Consider the following 18017-nt stretch of genomic DNA (forward strand, 5'->3'; position numbering starts at 1 on the left):
ATAGAAATAAAATACCATATACAAAAAATACAATCCATTGCATAATATAAAATAAAATTTCATACTCAAAAAATAAAATAAATTACACAAATTGTAATGTCATACAAAGAATCATTCAAATGTTAAACAAAAATAAAACATTGCTAACATGGGTTATACATTCCTATAAAACTAACAAATAATCATACAACTCTTTTTCTTACTGGAAAGGAATGTCAAACATGATTACAAGTCTCCCTTAATCTTGATTACTCACCTGCTTAAGTAGAATGTTGTTGTTGAGAAGGTTACCTAGCAACAGAGAAAAACACAACACCTCTCCCACAATCACAACATCATTTACAGAGAAAGGTTGTCAATTACTTTCATTAAGACTTTCATTCAATCACAAAAATATTAAATAAAAGGGTGAAACAGTAACTTACTTGTGATAAGTTGATCTCCCTTAGAGCAAACACAGCTAAAGCATTGAACACAGAGAAAGGTTGTCAATTGCTGATCTTTTCAATTTTAGTCCCAACTCATTTTACTTGGAACGAAGAGTAAAAACGTTACAAAAACCTCAAATAACGATCAAATTTGCAATAGAATTTTGTAGGACCCAAATTGAACAAAATCAGCCATACTCGAGGACCAAAAATGTAATTTTTGCAAAAATAAGTGAGAGAAAGCACCTCAATTTCCTTCACTTCAAATTCTTGGGTGTGTGACAAACAAGAGTTACCATAAGTTTCTGAGGCCAAACTTGACCCATTCAATCTCGGGAAAAAAAATATGCAAATTGCCAAATTACCATATTATCCCTCAAAAAGAAAAATAGGAATGATGCAAGTGCAACACTCTTACAAGTCACTATCGAGATACAATGCAAAATGATTTCCCCCACCAAGCGCTAAATACTCAGTTGAACAAAGAGTAAAATACCGATTCACCCCTAATAAATGCACAATTAACATAATAAATCCCAAATAAATATTAAAATTATAAAAGATTTTTTTATATATTATCAAGAAAATGCAGTACCTGTGGGGCGATATATAACAGGACGCCCTGGTGTATTTGTAAACACAAATGTATCATTCGATCCCTGTATAGTATTTACTCATCATAGTGAAAAAGGGTAGAAAAGTCTTTTGTCAACATATAGAGAAACGAAGACAAGACATTACCAGTAGACTTAACCCAGGGCAAAGATTGCTTCTTCTATATAAGGTTGAAAGAGATATGCCATGCCTCCATGTACTAACATATAAAAAAGATAATGATATATCAAGATTCAAGAATAATGTGAAACTGAAAATATGATGAAGATGAAATTTTACCTGTCTAGTAAGACCCATTTCTTTCCTTGACTGAGAACAGGGAGTGCAACATAAAGATCAGAACGTGTATTTTCTGTCATAAGTTGTGAAGGTTCTGACATTTTTGGAAGTTTATCAGAAGGAAAATCTGAGAACAAGAGCCTCAACAAGTGCTCCAGTTCCACCAACAGGGTATTCTAAACTACAACCTGGTTTATACCATTCTGCAAACATATAAATCTGCAAATATGTGGATATATATACAGGCAAAAGATTAGACATTTAGAGAACTATAAAATATGAAGGAATAGAATGGATTCTGTTTGGTTGGAATGGAATGGATGAGGACATGTGGTAATGGAATAGCCCATTCCATTCCTTCCTCAATTCCATCATACCAAAAAGTAAAACTACCTTAAAAGAAACTTTTTAATGTATGATATGATTATGTACCATTTCTGCTGAAAGAACACCATCGGATTTCACTCCAGCAAGTAAGAAAGACAAAAGATCCACCCAATTTCTAATGAAAGGATCTTTGAGTCCCAATGAATCAACTATTTCTGAAAAAGGGCGTAAAAGCTTTGTAGCACCAAGAACACCTTGAGGTCCCATTTTTGCAAATGATTTTAGGAGTGGATATGCATATCTAACTCCAGCAGCAGAAACAACTCCCAAATCACCTTGAATAGATAAAGGTGGCAAAGCCATGGCAGCTGCGTATTGTACTGTGGGGTATTCCTTCTTGATTTTAGATTTCACTTGGATCCATGATCTTCCTGCATATATATACATGACCATAAATTATTATATGACTTTAAAGTTGAAAATTGATATCAACTTTAAAAAGGTTAAATGCAAGAAAACTTATTTACAGATTATATAGAAAAACTTATTTCTATCATTACTCATGATTTTGTTATTTTTCAAAACAAAATAATAACTTTCAAATCATACATCCAAACACCCCCATTAGCATTAAACCAATTCATAATCGTTTATCTACTAAAATAATTATAGTCAACATATTTATTCAAACAAGGAACCAAAAAGACCTTACCCTCGATAACAAGCCCATAGTAAAGCATAAAAATCAAGTTGTTCCATGGAGAAGATGTCACTTGTTCAAGCAACACCTACAAATATATAGATCAAATCGCGAATTAGGTGTCATATAATTCAGTTGTAAGATTGTAAATTTCCATTGTTATCCTTATTATCAAAGGTTCTTAGGATACGTTTTTGGCAACTGTTGTCGTGTCTTTTTTGCCCTTGAACAACTTATCCAACAATAAGTGGTAGAAATGCCCAAATGGTCCAAGATATGCACACCCAAAAAGCTACAAACACTCCCGCATTAATATTCTATACTGATTCTTATATATATATATATATATATATATATATATATATATATATATATATATATATATATATATATATTGACTGGTGCTTTTTCATTTGTTGCAGAGAGAATAAGTTATGTGACTTTCATATTCTGATATTTTATATGTGACACCCCGACCTTACGGATACTGTCATTTATTCTTAGTATTCTTTAATTCATTAGGAATGGTGAAAAGTTTAACAGCAGAACATGGTAACCTGCTATCTGGTAACACCAATGGTTCCTAAGTGCAAATCAAGAAAATAAGAGCAACAAATATCGCAGGTTTCTCTCCCTCCTTGAAATTGAGCACAAGTCTAAAACAAAAGAAATATGATGAAATTGAACACAGGGCCTAAATTCTTTGAGAAATTTTCAGAATTCAATGAAGAACCATACATGTTCAACAGAAAAATCATAAATCAAAACCTATATATTATCAAAAAATCGGACCTGATGAGAAGAGGAAAAAGGAAGAAGCGTACCTGATGAGAAGGGGAAGGAGGAGACTTCAAAAAATTGGAACAGATGAGAAGAGGATTGTCGACGATTGGTTGTTGCGGGAGAAGAAAATTGGCGTTGAAGTAGGAGAAGAAACGATGGAGTCGTTGATTTCTTCCTTTGGTAGGGCAAGGGTATAAATGGAAACCCTTCTCCCTTTCTTCCTCCTTTCTCAGTTAGTCGATTTTTTCCATCTTACCCGATTAGATTAAGCTTTCCGAGTCAGATACACAAATTTAGTTCATCAAACGTCTTTATCTGACCGGGTCATCAAAAAAAGTCGTTGATGTCTGAGATTCGATACCTTGAACCAAGAAATCCCTAAATCTCTATGAGATAGGAGCGCCGACACCTCGATCGATTTTGTTGAGAAGCATCGAGCATAACACTAAATCTTTTGGGAGTCGCAGTCACATGCCAGGAGAAGTGAATGTGATGTTGCAGTGGTCTGTTAGAGATAGACAGAAAGGAGGGACATGGATGGAGGAAAAGGGTGGCCTGGTGGTTCTAGGGTTTTTATACAAATGGTGGTGTTAGTAACCAACGATGGTGATTGACCATGGAGTTTCGAGACCTTGACTTTAATGGAGCTATTGTTCTACTTGATATGGAAATCACTCTAAATTTGTAGTTGTAATACAGCTCTTCTATTGATTGAGAGGCTAAGAAAGTACTTGAGGAACTGAAGATAGAGGGAAGTAGATGAAGGGTTTTCGAACTGAAACTGTAGTTCCAACAATAGTCATGGTTCCAAAACTGTACCCCTTTGATCAATTTCATGGCCTGGTGACCAAAAAACCTTCGATTTCACTAAGAACCGGAACCCTAGTTCCAACAATAGTCGATTTTTGGTATTTGATTGAGAGAGAGAGAGAGAGAGAGAAGAACGATTGAAAGAAGGTAGAGGAGAGCTTGGCGGGGTTTTTAATTTTTTCAGAATTTCATTTCCCCCTTTCCCCCACTATTAAAAGATGGAACGCGCGTTCCATTAAAAAATATAAAGCGACATCCTTAGACGACGCGCATTTTATTATAGGTGCCCTCCGTGTTTTTTTTAGACACTAATTTAAGGGCGCGCAATAATGCGTGTCTTCTATCCTAAATTTTTTTGAAGAGATGACATTTTTCTAATGTCACTCTCCTTTGCGTAACATAGATCAATGAGTGTCGTATTTTGCGCGTCGTCAAAGGCCTTTTTTCTTGTAGTGACTCTTTCTTCTTTAAAGATCCTTCTTCACTCCATGAACAGACAAGATCACTTAATTGCTCTCAAATGGACACGCACACAAAAGCTCAAGAACGAGGATTAGGGTTTGAGAGGATTGTTTGTCTGAAAATGGTGGCCAGGAATGAGGCCATCATATCCTTTATATAGGGATACACCCCAAATTAGGGTTTCTACTTTGAGCCTAGTACACCCAGCATATCCTCTGGTACGCCTAACGTATTAGGTGGCTTCCGTATCACAAACACGCATATGAGTACGCTGAGCATACACTCACATAAGCCCCACATACTCATTTACCACCTTTTCTCAATAAGGGCTAAACTTGGCAATTCACCAAAAGATCAAGGGCTTATAAGGAGTACCTGGACTTGGGATGTTACATTCGCATTCCACCAGGTATACTGGTGGGTCTTCATAAGCATGTTCCTGCCTAGGCCTAACCCTTCTCCCGGTTGTTCAGAAGCTACCACCTCATCATCTTCCGGTATTGCAAAATTACCACCACCAAAGTCTTCCACAATTTTTGCCCTCCAAAAAAGAATAACATTGAACGGTGGTGTGGGTATCATGGTTAACACCCTCGTAACCCCTCTCTTAAGGATACCATATGACCTTGCTAACCTGGTCACAAACATTCCACCATTAAATTTGGAGGTCTTTCTCTCTTTTACCGCTCCTTCCCCCAAGTACCTCGCCAAACAATAAGGAAGATTAAAATAAGCATTTAGGATAATTATGGACCATAAATATAACACATCAAGGCTTGGCACCTTGTCCTCATCTTTCCTCATGTTTATTGTGCTTGCAATAAGACGATCGATTGGTGACCGGATGCTCCCGTCTTAAGCTATGAAAGGGATATAGATAGTTTTAGCTATTGTGGACTACCAATTTCCAAAGTTTATTCCTTCGGGAAAAGTTATGTAGCAATAATCCAAAAACGTACCAAACGCCATAGTCAAGACCAAAGATTGGTCATAAAGGCCCATCCTCCATCCTAGCTCCGCCATGCTACATTGTGGGCACTCCCCACCAAGAAAAAATGTCAATGAATTGGGGTTATAGTAGTCATCCCCTCTTATGAATGAGACAGTGGCAAAGAACTCCAAACATAACTCTTGATACACCGACTCTTGAATCTGGAATAGCCTCCTCCAACCATCGCGTGTGACTTGAATCCCATCTTGAGTGAAGACCTTTGTTAAGTATAGCTTTAAAGTCTCCTCCAGACCCACTTGCCCAATCCATTTCCAATTAAGTTCATTTGGTACATAGAACTCTTTCTTCTTAAGTGTCTCAAGTTTTTTTTTTCTATCCAGTCATGTTAGCTTGGGATCTAATTTCAGGGAAGTTGAACCAAGGGAAATCCCCTTGGTCTCTCCTTGAGCTTTGTCCCCTTCTGAACATTTTCCGCAAAATTAAACACAAAGAAAACAACCACAGACCACACAACTTGTTAAATAAACAAAAGCAAATCTGGAAACTGTAACATGAACTTGTCGAGTCCATAAATAGACTTATCAAATCTGATGAAGTAGTCGCGGAATACATTTCTAATTCGAACAAAATCTTCCATGTAAATCCAAAATTTGTTCTAGGTATTTGTTAGGATGATAATCCAAGTACTAATTTACAAAACAATTCCAATCCAAACACTCTAATTTAACAAAAATCAAGACCCCAGAATTTATGTCAAAACCAAAAATCGGGTTTTTACCAAATTACTTCTTCTAGACTACTAAAGATCTAAACTTTAACAAGATTATGCATGAAAAACGTTACCTTTTGAGCAAATTAGAAGATAAAGTTACGAAATTACGAATTCTTACTTGAGAGCACTTCTTGGTTGAATGAGGGAGATGGTGACGGATTGAATGAACTTTTTACTCTTTAGGGTAAAAACCCTAATTTACATGGTGTAATTTTTTTTTCTGTTATTAAAGTCTACTCGTCAAGTTGGGATACCCGACTCGTCCAGTAGAGACATATTTTACTTGTTGTCGCGACTTTCTAAAAGGACTCGTCGAGTAGCGTTGACTGGACTCGACGAGTTGTTCCTTCTGTTAAAAAAATTTGTTCTCTTAAAAATGAATTTCACCACACCCCACACTCAAACCTTGCTTGTCCTCAAGCAATCACTTTAAGCATAAATAGAGGATAAAGACCAAAAATCATTTAAAACACACAAAGCAAAGAAAATTAAACATTAAAATGAAAAGAAAAGGGTAAAAAGAAAGCAAACTCAAACTGCGGGTTGCCTCCCGTAAGCGCTTCTTTTTTAGGAGTCTTTAGTTGGACTCCATCCCGCTCTACATTGCAGCGACTTTCTCAAAATCCATCTCGTCATTAAGTTGTTCTTCATTAAGTATGCCATCTTCATATTTCTTGACCCGATGTCCATTCACCTTAAAGCTTGAGCCATCATTGCTCCTCAATTCAATTACCATGTACAGATATACATGCTTGATTGTAAAAGTTTTGGACCAGCAAGTGAGCAATTTTCTCGGAAAAAGATTTAATCTTGAATTTTATAAAAGCACTTTTTGGTTAGCTTCAAATTCCTTGTTAGCCTTCCACCTTGCATCATGCCATCTTTTTGTCTTGTCTTTATAGATCAATGAGTTGGTGTATGATTCATTCCTCAATTCTTCCAAGGCATTTAGTTGCAAAAGTATATTGGCATGCAACTCATTAGGCTCAAAACTACATGTTTTTAAAAGCCCAATAGGCTTTGTGTTCAAGCTCCACGAGTAAATGAATTGTTTTTACCATAAACCAATCTATAGTGTCTGGTTCCAATAGGTGTTTTGAATGTGGTCCTAAAAGCCCAAAGTGCATCATCCAATTTGTCAGCCCAATCTTTTCTACTACTACCTACCGATCTTTCCAATATTCTTTTGAGTGCCTTATTTGTGACCTTGGTTTGTGTATTTGTTTGTGGATGGTAAGGTGTTGAAAATCTATGGCGTACACCATATTTTTGCAACAGTTTTGCTAGTTGTTCATTAGCAAAGTGGGTTCCTCTATCACTAATTAATGCCTTGGGTACTCCAAATCTAGAAAATAATTTTTTTAAAGAATTTTACCACAACCCTTGCATCATTGGTTGGTAATGCTTGCCCTTCTGTCCATATTGAGACATAATCCACCGCCACAATTATGTACTTATTGCCTTTCGATGAAGGAAATGGTCCAATGAAATACACACCCCACACATCAAAGATTTCCCAAACTTGAATATTCCTTTGAGGCATATCATTCCTTGCCGAAATATTACCTGTCCTTTGGCAAGTATCACATTCCCTCATATAAGGAGCAACATCTTTGAAGATAGTAGGCCAATAGAACCCCGCATCAAATACTTATGACCAGTGAATTGTACCCCATGATGTCCTCATGTCGGTCTATTGTGGCAATGCTCCAATATGTCTCAGATTTCCTTACCAAAAACACATCTTCTTATAATCCCATCCGCACAACTCCTAAAATGGTATGGCTCATCCCAGAACTCCTAAAAAGGTATGGCTCATTAAATAGGGACGAAATTTGTCAAAGGCATACACCACAACTAATAACTCTTTTTTGGTTATGGTGTAGTTTTCTTAGGTAGGATTTAGGGTCTTGCTGGCATAGTAAATTGGTTGAAAGTGCTTGTCAACCCTTTGGCCAAGTACATCTCCTACGGCAAAGTCACTTGCATCACACATTATTTCAAATGGTAAGTTCCAATTCAGGGCGATAATGATCGGGATGTTAGTTAATTTTTCTTTCAAAATTTCAAAAAAGGCTAAACATTGTTTAGAAAAATTAAAAGGTGCATCTTTCAGAAGTAGTTAAGTTAAAGGTCTAGTAATTTTTGAAAAATCTTTAATAAAGCCGTGGTAAAAACCCGGGTGACCTAGAAAACTCTTGATGCCCTTTACATTAGTTGGTGGAGGTAATTTAGCAATAGTGTCAATTTTCATCCAGTCCACCTCAAACCTCGCCTTGGAAACTTTATAGCATAATAGAATGCCTTCTTTCACCATAAAGTGACATTTTTCTCAGTTCAATACTAGATTGGTCTTTTCACACCTAGCAAGGTGTCGACTTTATACCTCAAAATGACTGCAACAAAAGACTAGGTTGTAGATCTATATCCTTCCTTTCAATCAAGCCACTTTAAACTTCAAGCTCCTTCAAAAGAACACATAGAAATCACTCTTCAAGTTCACACACACACACACACACACAAATGGGAGAGGGTGCACGAACTAGGGTTTTCTGGATAGAGGAGACTTATAAGGCGGCCACCCAAATGATATAAGGCCTTTAAATGGGGTGCAACACCCTAAAATTAGGGTTTCTTAATCAACCACCAACTCGTCGAGTTTTTTTCACTAGCCCGTCGAGTTGGTCCAAAAATATGTGCGACCCAGTCTTCAACACGTCTAGTTGAGGCCATCAACTCGACGAGTACCAAGGGGAATTAGCCTTTTACGGAATAAATCTCATACTTGGAAGTCGGGATGTTAATACTGAAACATTAGGTTCGATTTCGCTTTTAGAAAATTTAAAAAACGGATATATATATATATATATATATATATATATATATATGTGTGTGTGTGTGTGTGTGTGTGTGTTTGTATAGGTTTTGTTGAGATTCAAAACAAAATAAAGATCTTGAGATTCAATCTCAGCCACATATTACACATATGCCGTTCTAACCTTCTAGTGTATCGATGCGACGAGTTATTTACAATCAATTAATCATAAATGATGATATAACATCGTTCGTTCCTTTATCTTCTGCCACCATCCCGACCACGACAACCACCAGCCAACCCCATCATTGGCATCTTCTTCACTTATACCACCATCATCTCTATCACCACCACCTCTTCTACCATCAATTGTCATAACCGTATATAATTACTCAATCTATGAATAGACATAACTTTTTTTTTCTTTGAATTTAATTATCTACAAAATGAGTACAATAATGAAAACTTGAAAGAAAAATTATTTTTTTATTAAAAAACCTAGAAGAAAAATTCTCCAAAAATTGTTAAAGTTTAAAGAATACTTCTACTCAGTATACTAGTGACTTTATAAAAAAATTCAAAAATAAGTTTTTGATGTATGTACTTTTAATTTTAAGAAATATATATATATATATATATATATATATATATATATATATATATATATATATATATATATATATATATATATATATTATAAATGTTGAACATAATATGATTCAAATTATGATGATTCAAAATATTTCTGATTCAAAACAAAAACTTTTGATTCCATTTGTTTATAATCCTTAATTTGTTATGATATGAAAATATTTAAACTCAAATATTTTATAATCTTTAATCATATCTTTTATTGCCAGGCCTTTGACCTTGGGATTGGGGGTCTTGAGTTCTAACTCAGGCGTTTGACGATTGCGTGATACTAACTTCTAATCAATAACCCCTCCATTAAAAAAAACAATTATATATTTTATAATTCAAAATATATAATGATTCATATTTTTTTTAACAAAAAACTATATTTAGTTGAATACATTATTGATACAAAATCATATGATCCAAAAAGGATTTGATTTAAAATATTATGATTTAAAATTTTGTTTGACGTTTGTACTATTGACGAAATGGATGGGAGAGAATTGTCTTTATAGTCGTCACCATTTTTTGAGTCATCATCGTAGTTGGACCCGATATATATATATATATATATATATATATATATATATATATATATATATATATATATATATATATATATATATATATATATATATATATATATATATATATATATATATATATATATATATATATATCACATAAAGCAAGACCCTAATATAAAATCAATAAGATGTTTTTCTCATGGAAGTAACAGATGAATATCAGAAGCTACAGTCAAAAAATAATGTTATGGTTAAATATAGTGATGCAATAATCGAAATCTCAAGTAATCAATATAACTGACCTTGAAGATAAACATAAAGTTATCTTTATAGATTGAACCACCGATTGAGTAGGTAAGGCCGACGATTGAACAGAAAGTTGCGGTGAAACGAGACTGAGAATAGAAGTGTAGAACGAGAGTGAAGACCGAAGAGTTCAATGACGACGTTTGTTTTAGAATGAAACCCCTAGGAACACTTTGACCTAAAACTACATGAAGCTATTATTATTATTATTATTATTATTATTATTTAAATCAACACTATATAAATTTAAAAAATATATTTAACTTTATTTAGAATAGGCGGGTACCCGCCGGTACTGGTTTCGGGTAACCGGCGGTTCTGGTACCCTTCATTGGAACAAGATCCAATAGTTATCTAGCAGGTAACGGTTTTGAGAAAACGAGAATTGGAACCGGAACCATTTTAGGCAGTTCCAAAACTTTGGGAACCGGGACGGAACCACTTAAGGCGGTTTCAGTTCCAGAACCGAAAGTTCCAAGACGATTTCGGTTCCGAAAACAGATATCCGCTATTTCAGCTCATCCTTAATTCCTTATAACTTTGAGAAAAAATAGAACAAGTCTTAAATGATCCTTCTCAACAAATTTAGATTCTATTAATACCGTTATGTCTATATAACGTGAACAGCCACAAAACGTGTTCATGCCCCATGTCAATATGTAATTGAATTGAGAAGTCAAACTGCTAACAATCACGTTTTTACAAATATTCTTTTTAGCTTTTAGTATGCACATTTTGTTCAAATAATTAATCTATATTTATTCTTTTAAATAATAGCAAACTATCTGCTAGACTGCTAAACATAAGCTCACTTGATTTGACCTTTCTTAAATTGTTTATTATTTATATATTTTTTCTACATCAAAGTCTGAGATCTACTTTATAGGGATATCTCCAAAAATTATTGGATTATGGATATGGAAAATGAAGATTTAAATGTAAGAGCGCAAAAAGTTGTTTTTAGCGATTATGAGAGGCAATTAGCAATATTAATTAAGGTTGTGATAAAAACCCAAAACCGAATGAATAATATGTTTTTTTGTTTAAAATTCTCATGACGTTGGTTAAACCGAACAAACCAAACCAGTTATTTAATTAATATGTATTTTTATAGTTTATATCTATAAATTAATCTTTTATATTTAAATTAATAGATTTTTATTAAAACTTGTTTTCTTAACTCATTATTTAATTATTAACCATTATAATTTTATAATTCTTTATGTATTATATTAAAAAACAACTAATTAGTTAAATGTTAATATATATATATATATATATATATATATATATATATATATATATATATATATATATATATATATATATATATATTTTTGCTTTTCATATATTTAAAGCTATATTAACTTGTCTCTATAACTTTTGTAGCTACATCAATATTCTAATACAACATATCATAAAAAATCTGAATATAACATGATATGTGTTGGTGTTTTTTTTATTTGCTAAAGTTTAATAATTTAATTTTCTTTTAGTTTAATATTTATTGTTAAATGCAAAATTTTATTCGGTTTAACCGACAAACCGAACCGCATTAACCAAAACAATTAAACGGTTATATATATATATATATATATATATATATATATATATATATATATATAAAAGCGAACCGATTAAAGCCAAAAAACCAATCGAACACCCCTGATATTAATGTGGGCTACGTGTTGGAATTACAAACTTGGAATGAGGGGGCTCGAACAACACCCCTGATATTAATGTGGACTATGTGTTGGAATTACAAACTTGGAATGAGGGGGCTACAATCAAAATTGAAACAAGGACTTTTAAACACGTTTACATTTCTTTGGGAGCACGTATGCATGAATTTAAGGCAAGATGAGAAATATTTTAGGGTTGTATATATAGGGCCTTTATGTGGGTCTATTTCCTAAAAATATTGACCGTAGTAGGCTTGGATAGTAACATTGAAATATATGTAATTGCAAATGTTCTTGTTGAGGCAGGAAATACTCAAATACTACTTCTTGGAATTGGTTTCTACGATGCTTGGGAGGTGACTTGGATCTAAGCATTTCTTCTAACTTCACATTCATCACTGCTAGAAAAAGGACTTGGTTTCGTTTTGTTATCGCATTGTATCGCTTTCTTTTTACCATTGCACATAGAGTTTGAAAACTTAAATTCAACTTGGATTTTTTGGTTAAGAAAATCCAATGATGGCTATCTTTTTGTAATTGTTGATACAAGGTATATTTTCCCTCGATGGACGTCAATCTCATTAATACGTATATATAGGAATCTTACAAAGGTGGGCCAACAACAAAATACAATGGGCTTGAATACATGAGCCTATATAGAAAATACTAAATACAATAATATTGCTAACATCACACGTAGTTAGAACGAGTGTTGAAAACCTGATGTTTAAACTGGATCGAAAGTTAATGAATAATGGTGTTGACAGTCCCTTAGTAAAAATATGAGCATACTGGGAAGACGAGGGAACACGAAGAACACAAACCTGGCCGGTAGCAACCCGATCGCAAACAAAATGAATATCAATGTCGATGTATTTGGTCTGTTGATGTTGAACGGGATTATCAGTCATATAAACAACACTAACGTTATTGCTAAAGGGTATTTTTCCCATAATGAATAATTCATTAAGTAAACATATATATACAATACAAACCCTTTGGGCCAAATACACAATACAATGGGCTAAGTAAAATCACATAGATTACAAATGAGAATAATACATAAATAGGTATCTGCTAATATCCCATCGCAGTTGGATCGGGATGAGAATTCCAAATGTTCAAATTGGTCCTGAAGTCGTTGAAAAGCTACGAAGGAAGGCCTTTTGTAAAGAGGTCAGCATATTGAGCGGATGAGGGGACGTGAATGATGTGAACAACGTCCCTGACAACCAGATCACGAACAAAATGAATGCCAATCTCTATGTCTTTCGTACGTTGGTGCTACACTAGGTTATGTGTCATGTACACAGAGCTGATGTTGTCACAGTAGACTATTGTGGCTTTGGAGGGAGGACACCGAAGCCCACGAAGTAAATTACGAACCCAGTAAGTCTCCTCAACGATGTAACATCCAAAATTTCAAACAAATTTAAACTTTTAAAAACATGTCAAGTTCATCAGAATATTACAAATTTAGTTTTCAAAACATTAATTATCAGCGTCTTTTCCCAGAAACATAACATAGTAGGAGGAGCTGTACGATCACGCCTTGGCCTTGCCACGATCCTTTGAGGTACCTGAAACCATAAACTGAAACTGTAAGCCCGAAATCTTAGTGAGTCACCCCAAAATACTGATACACATACAGTCCACATAACAATATCAACATTAGCATATCATATCAATCAAAACAAAACAACATACACTGGGTCCCCAACTTTACAAGCTGGACTACCCCCAGGCCCTCAGTACCAGTCTGGAATGCCTACTGGGTCCTCAGCTCGTATCTGGAATGCCAACGAGCCCTTAGTACGAGTCTAGAATGCCTAATGGGCCCTCAGCTCGTATCTGGAATGCTCCCGAGTCCTCAGTATGAGTCTGGAATGCCTACCGGGCCCTCAGCTCATATCCGAAATACTCTCGGGTTTGTTGGCTACCGCACGGAGCAGTACAACCTCAACCCACCCCACACAACATGTCGACATGTAACATATAAATGCACATACAGGTAATCAATCAGTATCACAGGAAGTCCTACAGATCTACCCGACTAGCATATCAACTGGCATACATCACTAACTCAACTCAACATATCAATAACTACTAGGATATCAAATCCATTGGGCCGGCCTTGGTGCCTTAGACCCCTTAGTATAGTGAGGATAATTCACCTTGAAACGTCGACTCACAGAAATTAGTTCCAACCTTCGAGTTACTATCACGAATCCCACCACCTATATTTATCACGAATTGCATACATAAGATTCTGATCCATCTAGAACTATCCTCAAAAGTCAATAGATCAACTTAGGTCAATGGTCAAAGTCAACACTCAAGGTCAACAGTCCATGTTGACCTGACTTCCCGAGTTTCCTTGGTTTCCGGTGCACTTGCCGAGTCATCGAGTTTCCCTTGTTTTTCGACTGAACTCTAAAGCCACTCGTCGGGTTTCCTAAGCGAAACTCGACTGGTGCATACGTGGGTATATCCTTAGGAAAGTTTATCTGACTCACCGAGTTGTTCATCCAACTCCCCGAGTTTCATGACGGTCTTCATCGAACTCGCCGAGTTGTTCATCCAACTCGTCGAGTTCACGGCTTTCTTCATCAGACTTGCCGAGTTGTTCATCCAACTCGTCAAGTTTCACGGCTTCTTTCATCAGACTCGTCGAGTTATCCTTGTGACTCGCCGAGTCCGTTTGGTCTTTTTCCATACAGACTTATTCTGAGCCATGTAGTGGCTTCAATTCACAAATCTAGGCTTCTATGGCATACTTATTACGTAAAGTCACAAACTTTACGTACATGCATTGCATTTAAGGCTCTAAATGCCAAGTCTAAGCTCTTAATGGGGTTTCATGCCCAAGAGGGACCTCATACATGATCAATTCTGAGACTTTATGTTTCGATAGCTTAAAGAGGGTTCAGATCTGAAGTTACAACTTCAGATCCAACTCATTGTTCAACTTATCAACCTTTAAGGTCCATAGAAAACCCTAGAACTTCAATGAAAGGAAAACTCACAGATAGATGGTAATTTAGGATACCTCTGGAAGATGACAACTGAAAGTAGTGCTGATTTCCCCACCTAACTTGCTCCAACCTCCTCTTCATTCAAGCCTTCTCCTTCAAAATCTTCAAATAAAGCTTCACACACTCAACAAGCACACACACTCGAATCAGGGACTGACTAAGACTGTAAAGATACCCAAGGGAGGCTAAGGCTCCATTAAATAGGGACACAAACCCTGGGAATTAGGGTTTCACTTGCCAGATCCTACTCGTCGAGTCCCACTAGTGGACTCACCGAGTCAGTAACTTAAGTCGCGATCCAATCCCAATGCTACTCGACGAGTAGGGTAACCGACTCGTCGAGTAGGGCCAAAACCAAGAAACTATAATTTGAACAATACCTGAGAATCGGGGCGTTACAACTCTCCCCCACTTTAACTAGACTTCATCCTTGAAGTCCGCTGGACTAAACCATGCCGGATAGTGCTCGCGCATCTCCACCTCTGGCTCCTATGTCCACTCGGATCCCCTCTGATGTTCCCATTGTACCTTTACTAAAGTTATTTCCTCGTTCCGCATAATCTTCGTCTTTCTTTTCAAAATGGCGACAGGCCTCTCCACATAGTTCAGGAACTTGTCGATCTGAACATCATCCAATGATACCACAACCTCCTGGTTCGTAATGCACTTTCGCAATTGCGATACGTGGAAGGTATTATGGATCCGACTAAGCTCTTCCGGAAGCTCTAGTCTATAAGCCACCTTGCCAACCCTTGCGATGATCCTGAATGGCCCAATGTATCGAGGGCCCAATTTTCCCTTTTCCTGAAATGGATCACACCCTTCCAGGGCGAGACCTTCAGAAGTACCATGTCGCCAATCTGGAATTCCAATTCAGATCGATGTCTGTCGGTGTAACTTTTCTGCTGACTCTGAGCTGACTGCAATCTCTGTCTCATCTGCTGAATCTTCTCGGTCGTCTACAAAACCACCTCCGTCCGGCCCATTACCCTGTAACCCACCTCCCCCCAACAAATCGGAGTGCGACATCTCTGCCCGTACAACAGCTCGAATGGCGGGGCGCCAAGGCTAGAATGATAACTGTTGTTTGTAGGCGAACTCTGCAAGCGGTAGGTTAGAATCCCAGCTCCCATCGAAGTCGATGGCACATGTCCTCAGCATGTCCTCGAGGGTCTGAATAGTCTGATCGCTCTGGCCGTCTGTCTGAGGGTGGAATGTTGTGCTGAAGTGCAACCGCGTGCCTAGCTCCTCGTGAAACTTCTGCCATAAACAGGGCTCGCCGATCCAATCCACGAGAATTAGGGTTTCACTTGCCAGATCCTACTCGCTGAGTCCCACTAGTGGACTCGCCGAGTTATTCACTTAAGTCGCGATCCAATCCCGCTGCTACTCGACGAGTAGGGTAACCGACTCATCGAGTAAGGCTAAAACCAAGAAACTATAATTTGAACAATACGTGAGAATCGTGGAGTTACAAACGATGTTGGCAAGACCGCAATACTCAACCTCGACTTTTGATCGAGAAATAACCCCATGGCGTTTAGAAGACCAAGAGATCGTATTATCTCCAAGAAAAACACAGTACCCAGATGTGGAACCCCATTCTGCATCAGAGTAGGCACGAAGATTCAATGTGGGGGGACATAGAGTTGCAAACCATGATCTAAAGTACCACGAATGCAGTGTAAGATAAGCTTCGACACATGAAGATGAGGATCTCGAGGATCATGCATGAATAAGAAAATATGTTGTACTGCATAGACAATATCTAGTCTAGTAAAGGTGAGGTACTGAAGTACTCCAGCAAGGCTGCAATAAAGAGATGGATTTTAAACAGGGGGAACTATTGCATCCAACTTATGAGTGGTCTTAGTAGGCGTACTAGCTGGATTGCATTGAGTTATATGAGCCCTGTGTAGGATCTCAGAGGCATACTTTCTCATAGAAAGAAATAAACCATGGGAGGAGTGGGTGGCAGAGATCCTTAAAAAATAATTGAGAGCTCCAAGATCAGTCAAGGGGAACTCTCTGCTAAGCTAATCAATGATAGACCGTAGAAGAATGGAAGATGAAGCTGTCAGAATGATATCATCAACATAAAGGAGGAGGTATGCAGTGCTAGCTCCATGACAATATATAAAAAGAGATTGTGTTGAAACCACTGGCGAAGAGCATGCTAAGAAAAATGCGGATACTAGGCCCGAGGGGTCGATTTTAGACCATATAGGGACCGCTGTAGGTGGCACACATAATTTGGATAATACGGATCACGAAAATCAGGAGGCTGGTGCATGCAAATGGTCTCCTAAAGGTGTTCGTGAAGAAATGCACTCTTCATATCAAGTTGATGAATGGGCCAGTGTTTGGAGACAACCAGACTAAGTACGATCAGTATGGTGGCCGGTTTTACAACTAGGCTAAACGTCTCATCACAACCAATGCCTTGTTGTTGACTACGGTCTTTGGCGACCAGGCGCACTTTATAGCATGATAGAGAGCCATCAACATTAAATTTGTGTTTAAAAAGCCACATAGATCTAAACATATTCACCCCTGGGGGTCACAGAATAAGGGCCCAGTGTCATTTGTAATAAGAGCATTGTACTCCTCATTCATGGCTTTATGCTAGTTCGGGTCTTTCAAAGCCTGTAAGTGAGACCTTGGGACAGAGGAAATGGAGGAAGTATGGAGGTTGAGGTGAGTGATTGGCTTGGTAATGCTACTTTTTGATCTTGTATGCATATGATGAGTTGGAGGTGGAGGGGGTGGGGTGGGGGTGGGTTGGGAGGTGGTGGTTGAAGAGGTAATGACGGTGAGTTATGGGCTGGATCAGATATAATGGGAGAGGAGGTAAGGGTAGGAGATAATATTTGGAGAAGGTTGGGAGA

General features: G+C 36.9%; 1 protein-coding gene and 2 long non-coding RNA genes across 3 annotated transcripts; all 3 read right to left on the reverse strand.

Annotated features, from left to right (window-relative positions):
- Positions 1 to 670: 670 nt before the first annotated feature.
- LOC145038660 (uncharacterized) lies at positions 671 to 1109 on the reverse strand. Its single transcript, XR_013679487.1, has 3 exons — positions 1024 to 1109; positions 847 to 934; positions 671 to 759 (listed from the first exon to the last, which is right to left on the reverse strand). It is a non-coding gene; the product is annotated as an uncharacterized LOC145038660 (long non-coding RNA).
- Positions 1110 to 1334: 225 nt separating this feature from the next.
- LOC145038661 (uncharacterized) lies at positions 1335 to 5926 on the reverse strand. The gene is made up of 3 exons (XM_078986945.1): positions 5908 to 5926; positions 1755 to 2017; positions 1335 to 1541 (listed from the first exon to the last, which is right to left on the reverse strand). Exons 1-3 carry the CDS (start codon positions 5924 to 5926, stop codon positions 1437 to 1439), a joined length of 387 nt encoding a protein of 128 aa, XP_078843071.1. The 3' UTR covers positions 1335 to 1436.
- On the reverse strand, positions 2017 to 2637 carry LOC145038662 (uncharacterized). The gene is made up of 3 exons (XR_013679488.1): positions 2540 to 2637; positions 2362 to 2437; positions 2017 to 2080 (listed from the first exon to the last, which is right to left on the reverse strand). It is a non-coding gene; the product is annotated as an uncharacterized LOC145038662 (long non-coding RNA).
- Positions 5927 to 18017: the final 12091 nt, after the last annotated feature.

Source organism: Lactuca saligna, chromosome 4 (assembly GCF_052625555.1).
Source record: "Lactuca saligna cultivar CGN05327 chromosome 4, ASM5262555v1, whole genome shotgun sequence".
Classification (NCBI taxonomy): Eukaryota; Viridiplantae; Streptophyta; class Magnoliopsida; order Asterales; family Asteraceae; genus Lactuca; species Lactuca saligna.

Excerpts from the sequence above, each read along its gene's own strand:
- LOC145038661 (XM_078986945.1), bottom strand. Across the intron at positions 1,542-1,754 it reads GTGTTCTTTCAGCAGAAATG|ATTTATATGTTTGCAGAATG; the intron begins GTACATAATCAT and ends ACATATTTGCAG.